This window comes from Rhinopithecus bieti, unplaced genomic scaffold (assembly GCF_001698545.2).
Source record: "Rhinopithecus bieti isolate Rb0 unplaced genomic scaffold, ASM169854v2 scaffold_43749, whole genome shotgun sequence".
NCBI classification, from domain to species: domain Eukaryota; kingdom Metazoa; phylum Chordata; class Mammalia; order Primates; family Cercopithecidae; genus Rhinopithecus; species Rhinopithecus bieti.
In genome coordinates, this window is record NW_016818380.1 from 615,092 (window position 1) to 628,851 (window position 13,760).

The 13,760-nt window shown below is 37.4% G+C and overlaps 1 protein-coding gene across 1 annotated transcript in view; it reads left to right on the plus strand.

Moving 5' to 3' along the window:
• The window catches only part of GPR155 (G protein-coupled receptor 155), a 51,494-nt gene that overhangs the window by 8,628 nt on the left and 29,106 nt on the right, over positions 1 to 13,760 (plus strand). Inside the window, exons 3-9 of the mRNA XM_017856963.1 lie at positions 1,129 to 1,528; positions 3,925 to 4,090; positions 5,379 to 5,534; positions 7,785 to 7,868; positions 8,511 to 8,628; positions 12,699 to 12,783; positions 12,879 to 12,969. Of these exons, the coding sequence (XP_017712452.1) occupies positions 1,129 to 1,528; positions 3,925 to 4,090; positions 5,379 to 5,534; positions 7,785 to 7,868; positions 8,511 to 8,628; positions 12,699 to 12,783; positions 12,879 to 12,969 (1,100 nt within the window). The remainder of the gene's footprint in view (positions 1 to 1,128; positions 1,529 to 3,924; positions 4,091 to 5,378; positions 5,535 to 7,784; positions 7,869 to 8,510; positions 8,629 to 12,698; positions 12,784 to 12,878; positions 12,970 to 13,760) is intronic.

Consider the following 13,760-nt stretch of genomic DNA (forward strand, 5'->3'; position numbering starts at 1 on the left):
TGAAGCTTTTGTTTTCCCAAGAGGGTATGGTTGAATTTGTGTTAATTAAATGTGCATTGATGTGACTCTACTGTATTTCCCTCCCAAGCATTGTAAGATCCACCTTTCTATCTCTACTCCTTAAGTATCTCCACTGGTTTTCTTTGAAGGCATTCTTTCGTTTTCATTCCTCTCAAATGGAGATGTTTATTTTCCCATTGCCACATGAGCAATGGAAGGTAGGACTGGCATCCTCACAGCTACTGCGGACCATTGCTAGACTATCCCTCTGCTCTGTTGTTAAAAACTACTTTGAGGTTCATGCTTTCTGGCTAGACCACTCATCCCGTCTGCTGTTAACCTGCTGACCTCATTCTGGGCATTCCCCCTCATTCACCTTTATCCCAAGTTTTGTCATTATCTTGTGAACTACCATGAAATTCTCTGCCCCGTCATTTCCTTGACCTCCTCATCTCCAGTGATGTTTTCCTTTAGTCCAGTTCAGCCACTAAGTCCCATAGCCACATTCTGGACCTTGTCATCTGGAAAATATTTAACTCAGTAGCTCATTACCTGTTTTACTCTGAACTCCTGCACTTCCAACTGCCCCTAATTCCTAGAGGCCTCCAAACATCTCCCATCTTCATTTCTTTTCTTACACAGCGTGGACTCTGTCACATCTGTGCTCCTTTTTAGTTCCTTAAATAACTCCTACTCTCTCCTCAACCCTCTGTGATCTGACTTCTTTCTCTTACCACTCCAGTAAAACTGCTCTCTCCATGGATACCAATAAACACATTTTTGCTATTACTACTTAAATGTTTAGTTTGTCCCTAGATTTTTACTTTGAATTGTTTCTTCTAAAATTCTACAATTCTGCCCATTTTGGAGACTAATTTTAACCCTTAGATGGTTAAAATTAGGTTTAAAATAATGTGTAAACTTGGTTATCATTTTATAAGCTATATGATATTTATTACATTTTCTTTTTTCAGATTTATTACTAAAATGTACTTTTCCAAAATAGGCTATTTGGGTCATTTTGAAAATTTCAGATTTATCATTGCTATAAAGTACAGAAAATGTTATATACATAACACTTATCTATATTTCTGTGGTCATTTAAAAATCAATATTCTTGTTTTGCAGTTGAAGCTTTATATCAAACTACATACCCAGAATATCTCCAGTACATTTATTTGGTGGCACCAATATCTCTTATGATGTTAAACCCTATAGGGTTTATCTTCTGTGAAATCCAAAAGTGGAAAGACACTCAAAATGCTTCTCAAAATAAAGTAAAAATTGTGGGACTTGGACTCCTGCGTGTATTACAGAACCCAATAGTATTTATGGTCTTCATTGGCATCGCCTTCAATTTTATTCTTGATCGAAAGGTACCTGTATATGTCGAAAATTTTCTTGATGGACTTGGAAATTCTTTTTCTGGATCAGCCCTATTTTACCTTGGTCTCACGATGGTAGGAAAAATAAAGAGACTGAAGAAGTCAGCGTTTGTTGTACTAATTCTTCTCATCACAGCTAAACTGTAAGTATCACTTACTTAACTTTAGAATTGTACTTTTTGAAAGCCGTATTTAGCCAATTCGTCAGCGGTATGTCTGCAACCATTTTCCCCTTTGACTATTAATAACCTCTCCCTGTAGAATAGTTGTGAGATAAAGGAAAATGTGATGTTGGTGTATTGAGGAAAGTCATTTCCTTATTCCTTGTAGCTTATTCTTTCCATTTTACTGTCAGAGGATAAAGATGATGGGTTTCCCTTCAGCTTTTATGTAAAATTTACTCAGTATCTCCTCATGTCCCAGTTTGACAGTATTTTGAAATAAATTTTGCAGCATTTCTGACTTTTCCCAATCCATAAAGATCCTAAAGACAAAAGCATCTTAGTAACAACCAGAACAATAATTTCTAACACAAACTTTTTTTCATGAATTTGGGAAAAGCATTTTGTAGTTCTGAGGTTGGCCAAACTTTCTAAATATAGCTAAGTCAATATGAATGATTATTATCAGCCATATGATCCTGGCTTGCCAAATGAAAAGTGCTCACCAACTTCTTTGTTGTTGTTCTTGTTGTTTTTGTTTGAAACAGAGTCTCGCTCTGTCACCCAGGCTGGAGTGCAGTGGCGCGATCTTGGCTCACTGCAATCTCCGCCTCCCAGGTTCAAGCAGTTCTCCTGCCTCAGCCTCCCAAGTAGCTGGGATTACAGGTGCCTGCCACCACAACTGGCTGATTTTTGTATTTTTAGTAGAGACGGGATTTCACCGTGTTGGCCAGGCTGGTCTCAGACTGCTGACCTCAGGTGATCTGTCCACCTCGGCCTCCCAAAGTGCTGGGATTACAGGCATGAGCCACCGTGCCCAGCCTCAACTTCTTAGTTAATAGTTCTTCAGCTTACTTGGTCCATTAGCCATGGAGTTGTACTTGATAGTGCAGGTGACATAATTTTACTGCAAGATTATCCCAAAGTACTTGAAGCATACTTAACTATGGCATTCCCCTCATGTATAGACAGTTATATTCATGAGACCAGTGCAACATAACCTAATATTTATATTTTCATAATAATAATAATGAATATAAATACTGAAAATTATTTATGGTGATGTCATGCTCTTCAGAAACAAAGTATTAGTATTGCCGAAGTAATAAGTATAGTTTTAACAATAATGGTATTATCAACTTCTGCTTATCAGTAAAATTTAAATATTCTAATTTTAAAGATTTTCAGGGGGTCTTTGATACTTATTAGATATTTAAGTTTTTTAATTAAAAAAATACAGATAAAAGTAGTGCTTTACTCCATCCCAGAGCGCCTTGCTAGGTGCTGCTGTGAAAATGTTACCAATCTTGGTCTTGCTGATTTTAAAGGAGAGCCCCATTTGCTCAGCTACTGTGGATTTGCAGTTTCTATGGAATCCTGAAGGATTTGTTTAATAATTGGCTCTTCAACAGGTCTGCATTTCACTAGTTTTCTGCTCCATCTCAGTTGTTTTAGTTCCTTTGCTGATTTTTTTTTTTTTTGTATTTACAAAGATGAAGAGCTACTTGACGATATCTATTTTTCTACAGGATTTTAGAATCTTTTTTTTTTTTGAGCTGGAGTCTTGCTCTGTCACTCAGGCTGGAGTACAATGGCATGATCTCAGCTCATTGCAACCTCCACCTCCCGGGTTCAAGTGATTCTCCAGCCTCAGCTTCCCGAGTAGCTGGGATTATAGGCACGTACCACCATGCCCGGCTAATTTTTTATATCTTTAGTAGAGATGGGGTTTCACCATATTGGCCAGGCTGGTCTTGAACTCCTGACCTCATGATCCACCTGCCTTGGCCTCCCAAAGTGCTGGGAATACAGGCTTGAGCCACCACGCCCGGCAGTATTTTAGAATCTTATTAAGCAATGTTGTTATTAACTGAACCATTTCAACCCCTAATCATGATAAAGTTCAGCTTTTTTTTTTTCTTTCAGAAAAGGAGTTTCTCTCTCTCTAGAATACTTTGAAAGAAAGAGAAAGAGTTTAGTAATTCTTTTGAAAGTTTTTATGCAGATTGTCAACCTTCTTTCTTTCTTTGAACATTTCAGTAAACCGAAAGAGGAAGCAAGAAAGTAGCTAGAATTGCAACTTTTATGATCTTTTGGCAAAAAAAAAATTATTTGTAGAATCAAAAAAATCTTTTTTTCCCTCCTAATCCCTGATGTGTGAGGTATTTCCAGAATATTGTTACACTTTAAATGACTTCAAATTGAATTCTTGATTCTTTCAACAAAATGTGCCCAGGTAGACATGCATAGAATGTGTGCATGCAAATAGACATACCTTCTGGGCAGGAGAACCTGACTCCAAATTCACCAGAGCAGCCTGCTACTGGGGACCACCATGCTTTCATATCAAGTAAATGATGTTTTTCTTTTTTCTTCAGTCTGGTGCTGCCACTTCTGTGCAGAGAAATGGTGGAACTCTTGGACAAAGGCGACAATGTGGTGAACCATACAAGTTTATCAAATTATGCATTTCTGTATGGCGTCTTTCCTGTAGCACCAGGAGTGGCTATCTTTGCAACACAGTTCAACATGGAAGTAGAAATTGTATGTTTATAGCACTTTCTAAGTTTGTGTGTTTAGTAGAAACAAATTTTAAAATTCATTTTAATTTTTTAAAATTCTTTTTTAAAATGAAAAAATAGAGACGACGGAAGTCTCACTATGTTGCCCCAGGCTGATTTCACACTCCTGCCTTCTGCCTCGGCCTCCCAAAGTGCTGGGATTACAGGCATAAGCCACCATGCCCAGCCCATTTTTAATTTCTAGACATAGAAAGCAATGTTGTTCTTTATGAGGCCCCGCACTTTGGGAGGCTGAGGTGGGCAGATCACTTGAGGCCAGGAGTTCAAGACCAGCCTGGCCAACATGGTGAAACTCTGTCTCTACTGAAAATACAAAACTTAGCTGGGTGTGGTGGTAGAGGCCTGTAATCCCAGTTACTCGGGTGGCTGAGGCACAAGATTTGTTTGAACCTAGGAGGCAGAGGTTGCAGTGAGCTAAGATTGTACCACTGCACTCCAGCCTGGGTGATAGAGCAAGCAACACTATTTTTTATGAGAATTTGGTGTCTATAAGCTATCTCATTATAAGGAAATAGGCATCATGTAACATAATGTAACAACAGTCATTTAATCTGGGGTCTTTAGTCAGCCATGACTTTTTTTATTAGTTTTTTTTTAGTTTTAACTATTTTATTTCTGTACTTATACAGAAACCTAAAAATTATTTACAGAAGGGTAACTTTGACATTTTGAAGAAAAAAATGCCTATTTTATTCATTGATAATTTCAAGCACCAGATGCAAAATACCACATAATCAACTGCAGCAGATAGATAAAATCGACACCAAATTATTAACAGTGTGCATCAGAGTAAATGATTTTTAAATATAATATGAAGGAACTAAGTTGTTTAATGGAGGTCAATTCTGTTATTTAATCTGTAAAATAAATATTTGCATGGTAATTTTCTTTTTCTGAATTCCTTTTTTTTGCTGTATAGTTTGTGAAATAGGTTTATTTATATCATTGCTATGTTTTACTTTCTATAACCTAGAGGATAACTAACCATCAACAGTGGAATTTCTAGTATTTATTATGCATGGATATAAATTAAGCATAGATTAGAAGAGGAACCAAGGTAACTTAATTGTATTTTCTATTAAGGATTCTCAGACAGGGGAAGTATGGTATTGGATAACATGCTGGATTTTATAATATCTTTACTGTGTCTCATTTTTATTGTAGAATGCTTTAGTGTGCCATGGTTATTTAAAGTTTAAAATATCGTTTAATTGAGATTATAACTCCTCCATTTAATTTCATTTTTGCAGATAACCTCAGGGATGGTGATAAGCACGTTTGTGTCTGCTCCCATCATGTATGTTTCTGCCTGGTTACTGACCTTTCCCACTATGGACCCTAAGCCATTGGCATATGCCATCCAGAATGTTAGTTTTGATATAAGTATTGTCAGCCTGATCTCCTTGGTAAGCACCTTGCATGCCAAAATGAATGGAAACCACAGAGTGAGTTTTGAGAATAGATTGTTGATAGAAAGGGATTTAAAAATCTAGTTTCTTATGAAATAAAGAAAGCTAAAGCCTGCCCATAAAATATAATATCATCTTTCTGATTAACTGAGTTTTGTCTTTCCTTTTGGGAGTTAGAGTTCTACAGCAGACAAGACATGAGATTTAGTCAGACCTGGATTTTATTCCTGGCCCTCTCACAAACTAGCTGCATGTCCCTGTGGAGTTACCTTACCCTCTCTAAACTTCTGTTTTCCAGCATAAAATAATGACAATAATTTCACATATTTCCATGGGATTTTTAAGGGACTAAATGAAATAATATATGTAAAAAGCATTCTTCAAATGATGAATCACTATAGAATTCCTAGCTGTTCTGGAATCATGGGGTCAGAAGGTATCTTTGAGTTCAAGTCCAATGGCCTATTTAATGTTAAGGAAACTTTTGGTTACTTCTCAAGCTGAATATGTCTAACTAAAATTAAATAATTAAGTATATAACAGCTAGAGTATCTTACAGATCAAATGACCTATTGATTTCATGTTAGGAAAACTACGGATATTCTGGCTGAAAAAAAAAAGACAATGTGTACAGTTAAAGGAAAGGAGGTGGGGGATGAATATGTATATTGGTAACAAATAAATGTGTGATTAATTTTAAAGAAATTCTACCTCTGTCACATATTCTTAAAATCTGCTACACCCATTCATAACAGGGCAGTTTGGGGAAAGAGACCATATACATTTCAGTTGGCAATAAGGAAAGAAGGAAATCAGTCAGGATACTTACCTGGCCACTATGTAGGTAGAATGGAAGCCCAATCCTTTAAAATATGAGGAATGTGATCTGGCACCGTGGCTCACGCCTGTAATCCCAGCACTGTGGGAGGCAGAGGCAGGCAGATCACTTGAGGCCAGGAGTTCAAGACCAGCCTGGCCAACATGGAGAATCCCCATCTCTACTAAAAATATAAAATTAGTTAGGCATGGTGGTGTGCATCTGTAATCCCAGCTACCTGGGTGGCTGAGGCACAAGAGTCACTTGAGTCTGGGAGGCGGAGGTTTCAGTGAGCCGAGATCACACCACTGCACTTCAATAAGACTCTGTCTCACACACACAAAAAGAATAAAAAATGAGGAATGTAAGATGATTAATCTTAAAGGTGGGTGGTATGTGTTGTTTGAAGTAAAACAGCCTGCCATTGAGATATCCCATGAGACAATATGGTGGAGATGGGAAAGGAAGAAAACTTAGAATAGTGCATTATTATAACTATCTCCCACTAAAGCTTGAATAGTTGTCTGTGACCCTGTGTCCCACCTCAGACATGGAAGGTAGGCATAGTTAGAACATGGCCCTGGTCAAGGGATTAGTTCTTTTTTGTTGAGACAGAGCCTCCCTCTATCGCCCAGGCTGGAGTGCAGTGACATGATCTCTGCTTGGCTCACTGCAACTTCTGCCTCCTGGGTCCAAGCAGTTCTCCTCCCTTAGTCTCCCAAGCAGCTGGGATTACAGGCATGCACTACCACACCCAGTAGAGGTGGGGTTTCGCCATGTTGGTCAGGCTGGTCTCGAACTCCTAACCTCAAGTGATCTCCCTGTCTGAGCCTCCCAAAGTGCTGGGATTACAGGTGTGAACCACTGCACCTGGCCAAGGCTTTAGTTTTTTGTTTTGTTTTGTTTTTTGAGATGGAGTCTTGCTCTGTCACCCAGGCTAAACCGTAATCTTGGCTCACTGCAACCTCCGCCTCCCAGGTTCAAGCAATTCTTCTGCCTTAGCCTCCCAAATAGCTGGGATTACAGGCACCCGCCACCACACCCGGTTAATTTTTGTATTTTTAGTAGAGACGGGGTTTCACCATGTTGGCCAGGCTGGTCTCAAACTCCTGATCTCGGGTGATCCACCCACCTTGGCCTCCCAAAGTTCTAAGATTACAGGCATGAGCCACAATGCCTGGCCGCATTAGTTCTTAAAGACCCTGTAATTTTTGGAGAGTTAATTTATTATGGGATCTCTCCACGCTTGTTATTTTACATTGGCTATAATAATTTACCTTTTTGGAACTAGACAGATTAAGTAAAATATTGGAAATTCTTTCTGAACCAGGACAAAGAAGGTTATTTAAAGAGGCTAATCATTGTGTTATTTAATAAGTAATTGTAAAGATTAAGAAACGTGAATAACTTTTGAACCTTTTGTCTTCAAGGTCTGGTCTCTGGCTATTCTTCTTTTGAGTAAGAAGTATAAACAGCTTCCTCATATGCTTACAACTAATTTACTCATTGCTCAGGTTAGTGAAACTACTGGTATTTAGAACTATGCTTTTCTAATGGATTATTCTACTGTAGAGGAGAAAATAACTTTGCTAGGTTTTTCCAGTTATGAAGTCAGAAGTATTACCAAATGCAGTCAATTACAGTTTGATTACAATTAGTAGATGCCTAACATACTTAATATTGCAAAATGTCTTAAACTATCTAAAGTTGAGGCTAATAATGGCATTTGATGATAACTTTGCATTTTTTAATAGAAACAATTTAATCATTAATAATTGAACTTTCACAATCTTATTTTTCTAATTAATCTTTGCATGTCTCAAATTATAATAGAAAGAACTTTAGCAATTTTAATATAAGCCATTACTAAATACAGGTGTAAGATTAACATTTAGAATGTAGTCATCTGTTTCAATTGAATATGTATATTGTCAAAGGCTCTGGTATAAACTGGATTTTTAACATAAAGTTTGAAGTTTTAGTATAAGTCGTGTGTAATACTTGAAAATTATTCACAAAACAATTTTAAATGAATAATTATATTTGCTGTGAATGAAAGATGAATATGGCTGGCTTAATTGGAATTTTCTGTTGCGGTATTGAATTATATGGTTTTCTTAGCTATTTACAAAGTCTTTTAATAATTCTTTCCTTAGTCTATTGTCTGTGCTGGAATGATGATATGGAATTTTGTTAAAGAAAAAAATTTTGTTGGACAAATTTTGGTGTTTGTTCTATTGTACAGCTCCCTCTATAGCACCTACCTGTGGACAGGTGAGTTGGATTAGGAATGAAAATTGAGGTCTGTTCCCCACCCCACCCCATTCCTAATAACCTGAGCTTCTAGTGATCTATTTGAAGTCTGGTTGTACAAGATCAAGGCATGCCCTGAGGCAGATCAGCCCACCCACAGAGGCCGTCGGCAAAGCTGAGTTCTGTTTCCTAATGTAGTCTAGTCCTGCCTGGGCTTAGGGCCTTGTCTAGTCACATGGTCCTTTTCCCCAGGACCTGTGGCTCTAGGCTGCTGTCAGTGCTGCTCCCTTTTGGAGACAAGAGGGAAGATACTGGAGGCAGATGGAGAAAGGAGGGAATGGGCAAGATGCATGAGGTGTGTTCCAGAGCTCACTATCGAGTCCTGCTGAACAGGGAAATTCTGGCTCTGCCTCACGCAAATTACTTAACTTTTGAAGCCTCAGTTTCCTCATCTGTAAAACTGGGTTACAGCACCTTACAGAGTTATTTTGAGGACAAAAATGAGACGGAACTATGTTAGTTATTAAATAGAAGGATTAGAGGTAATAAGAGAACAAGAAAACGAGGGGAATAAAAGGGTATGGAAATAGAAAAGGACCCAGTGAGAAAGACTGTTTCTCATTTCAACTGGCTCCAAAAAGGATATTCAAAATGTTATAGCACATTGCTGTTTTGAAGTATAATATTTATATGGATGCATACATTCTGGTACGTTTGTGAAAAATTCTGTGTGGCTCTTTTGTATTCATCCTACAAATTTGAACCTGTAAAATGGCACATAAAAGGAAATACTAGAATGGTAGGAGGCAGGTGTCAGGAAGTGACTGCAAAGGATGGCCCTTTGATTTCATGCCTTCAGGATCAAAAGCAGGTCCCATTTCAGTCAACAGCCTTTTGAAGTGAAGCAACAATGTGGTGAGGAATCACGGAATGAAAAATTCAGCACAAACAGAAGATGGTTTGTGCTTCTTAAAGGCAAGTACATCTTGCATAGCATGGGTTTTTATGCAATGTCAAATTAAAAGAGCCTAAGAGTTTATATTTCAAAATATCGATGGACCAACTTGATCTCTAATAACTAGGTTTATTCAGGTTAACTTTATAATCAGAATAAGAGAGCAGCAACTAGATCAATCAATTAAAATGTCCTAAGTATCTCTGAAACCCTCTTCAAGCATGCATGCCAATGTCTATTCAAAGAAGTTGTTCTGAATTCCCAAAACCCAATAAAGGTGCCCTTTAACCATGAGATTATTATGCTATGACAGAATTTTAGACCTGAAAATGTCATTTTAAGTCATCCCATTCAATCATTTTAGTTTTACTCATTTTCATACCATTCTCACAATTTTGCCATAACTGCATACTACTTGTTCTTTTTTCCTTAAAATTGATTTACTTTTTAAAAAAACTTTAATCAGTTGAGCCTTATATCAATAAAATCCCAGGTTTCATTTGTTAATTATTTTTTTCAAATACACTTTAAAATAAACGCTTAACCAGTCAAAACATTTTCACCTTTGTGACACCTATAATCTCTACACCTTAGGAAACACTGGTCTAATTTAAATCCTTCATTTTGCAAACTGAGAAATAGGCCCAAAAAATTAGACTGATTTAGGCAGGAGCTCTCACAGCTTCTTCAGTGAGAGATCCAGGGCTAGCTGGATTCTGCCTGTTTGTATATAGTTCTTTTCACAAGGCAGGAGTGATGCACATTAGAATTTTAAAGACTGCTTTTGCTACTGTAACACAGATGGTACCCTTTCGTGATTGGTTACTTGTTTCCCTGGCACTGCAACTATACAGTGTACAAATGGATTGAGGGAAGAATAGTGGTAAAGAAAACCAATTCTCAAGGACTTCAATGTCAATTTATATTAAATCTAGCACAGTGTTATTTTATCTGTACAATCTTAAATCTAGGTATGTATTCTTTATATACAGCTAATATGCAATTCTAAAACCAAAGCAAATTCACAGATTCTATTCAAGCAAAACTACAAACCCAGTAATTCTAATTAGCAACATCAATTAACACGACAAAGGATCTTGTTTTGCTATTGTAAATCATAGCTTGAAACATAAAATGGAACTCACTGCTATGGCTTTTTTGCCTTGCCTTTACTTCCGTATGTGGGGTTTTGACCTTGTTATCTCACTGATATTCTTTCTTCAAACTACCACTTCATTTGGACTGTGTGTTGTAATATCATTTGGCCTTCACTTGACTCAAACTTAATATAAAATCCACTGTAAGCTCTGGCCAGGCACAGTGGCTCCTGCCTGTAATCCCAACACTTTGGGAGATCCAGGCAGGAGGATTGCTTGAGGTCAGGAGTTCGAGACTAGCCTGGGCAGCATAGTAAGACCCTCTCTCTATAACAAATGTGAAAATTAGCTGGGCATGCTGGACTACATGCCTGTAGTCCCAGCTACTCAGGAGGCTGAGGCAGGAGGATCCCTTGAGCCCAGAGTTTTGAGCTATGATTGTGCCACTGCACCCCAACCTGGGCAACAGAGTGAGACCCCCATCTCTAAAATAAAATTAAAATAAACCCAGTGTAAATTCTGAAATCGTGAGACCGCATGTTGGTTACAAGGTGGATACACAGCTGACTACCATTGGAAAAAAAAAAGAAAGATTTAAAATTTCTCATAGAAATTCCCAGATCCTGAAGAATATGTCTTAGGCACCCTAGGGGTCCACAAATCTGAGTTTGAGAAACTGATTCAAGAAACAAATAATTTAGCTTGTGTAAAGAGGCTAGGTTTCTAGTCCCACTCTGCCCTCTGCTGGCTATATGACTTGGGCAAACTGTCATTTCCACATCTATAAAATGAAGGTGCTAATTTAAAATAGAGGTCCCTTTTCAACTTTAAAGTTCTAAGATCCTATAACTATGTAGAATTTATTAGATAAAATGTTACTTGTATACATAATTACATATAAGTTGTAAGGAAAGTTTAAGAACTTCAAAATATTTGTGTTTGTATTAAATTCAGTGTGTGTTTGTATTAAGCACTATCATTACACTTAGGACGTTTTCTAAAAACGTAACCTGGGTAAGAGTTGCCCATACTTCTTAGCACCAGAAGAGGGGGGTGTTTTTATTTTTAGAATTGTTCTGTATTCAGTTAGAAAATGTTTTTCAGCTGGACCCAGTGGCTCATGCCTATAATTCCAGAACTTTGGGAGGCCTAGGTGGGTGGATCACTTGAGGCCAGGAGTTCAACACCAGCATGGGCAACATGGTGAAGCCCATCTCTACTAAAAATACAAAATTAGCCTGACATGGTGGTGCACATCTGTAATCCTAACTACTCATTTGGCTAAGGCATGAAAATTGCTTGAACCCAGGAGGCAGAGGTTGCTGTGAACCAAGATCATGCCACTGAACTCCAGCCTGGGCAACAGAGTAAGACTCTGTCTAAAGAAAAAAAAAAAGTTTTTCAATTATACTTAAATTCCAAACACACGAGTCAAAACAATAAAATAATTAGGGCTTTTGGAAAGAAATACTTCTCCACACACAATGACTCATGCCTGTAATCCCAGCACTTTGGGAGGCAGAGGTGGGAGGACCCACTAAGCTCTGGAGTTCAAGACCAGCTAGGGCAACATGCCGTGACTCTGTCTCTACAAAAAAAAATATTTAGCCAGTCATGGTGGCATGTGGCTGCGGTCCCAGCTACTCAGGAGGCTGAGGTGGAAGGATCACTTGAACCCTGAAGGTCAAGGCTGCAGGGAGTTGTGATCACACCTCTGCACTCCAGCCTGGGCAACAGAGCGAGACCCTATCCAAAAGAACAAACAAACAAACAAAACCAGAGAGAAAATAAAACAAATCCTCACAGATAAAAAGAATTGAGTAAAGAAACAATATATGAGGGAAACAATGAATGATTTTGAATTAAAACTTGCTTCAAAATATTGAGAATAGCATTTATTTAGAAGGAATAAATTCTAAAGCAAAAATCACAGACTACTATGAAATAAGCTTGGTTTAAAAAAGTAAAAAGGAAATAAAGTTTCATGAAGTCTGATCAATGTTGAGTAACTGTCTCTCTTTCAATCTTCTTATTCTTAGGCCTTCTAGCAATTTCTTTGTTTCTTTTGAAAAAGCGAGAGAGGGTACAAATTCCTGTTGGAATCATCATAATATCTGGCTGGGGGTAAGTTGGTAGTTCTCTGTTTGCTTACACCTTTCCATATACACAGTTACTATTCATCCTTTCTTTTTCTCTCCCAATAACCCTTGTGATTGCAGAATTCCTGCTCTCCTTGTTGGTGTTCTTTTGATAACTGGAAAACACAATGGAGATAGCATTGACTCAGCCTTCTTTTATGGAAAAGAACAGGTGGGAAGAGTTTATCGGCAGTTCTGTTCTTGTGAATATCTCCTTTTAGCTTGTTAATGTGCCTTGTTAGACTTACATTAAAATTAACTTTGAAAATCTATTTCAATTTATTGCATATCAGATTGGTGATTCTATATCACTTTGTCTCACCTAGAACATTAACGTTTTACATGTCTAAGTCCATTTTTAGCTGAAGATTTCTAACTGCTTAAAACTCATTGAATGTTCTCAATCATACTTAGGAATTGTGTTTCCTCTGCTGGAGAAAAGAGTGATTAATTTAAAACTACTTAATAAGTTAGCGGTGATAATAAAGGTCAAATTCTTGACTCTTAATCCTATATAAATATAAATTTCAGGACAAAACATATCTAGGAAAAGTATGCTTGAAAAGCTATAGAGTAGGTGGCTTGTGGGACCTGCAGAATTCTTTAAGGGTAGAGTCCAAAGGTGTGTGTTTTTAAAAAACTTCTCCACATAATTTTGATTTCTTACTCTTTTTTCTGTTTTGCAGTTTTGGATTTTATTGCATTTTTGTGAGAATAAATAAGATTATACATATAAAAGATTTAGACTAGTCTTGGCATCTGATTAGTGCTCAATAAATATTAGCTATAATTATTTTTAATATAATTACCATAAAAACATCATAGTGACTGAAGTATGCATGAACTATACGTGAAAGTGAGCAGAAACTTAGAAGTAAAGAAAACATCTGAGAGAAATCATTTGGATACCTTGTAAAGGAAACCAGTGGCTGTGTTGGTAACCAATTGCTATATAATGAAAGA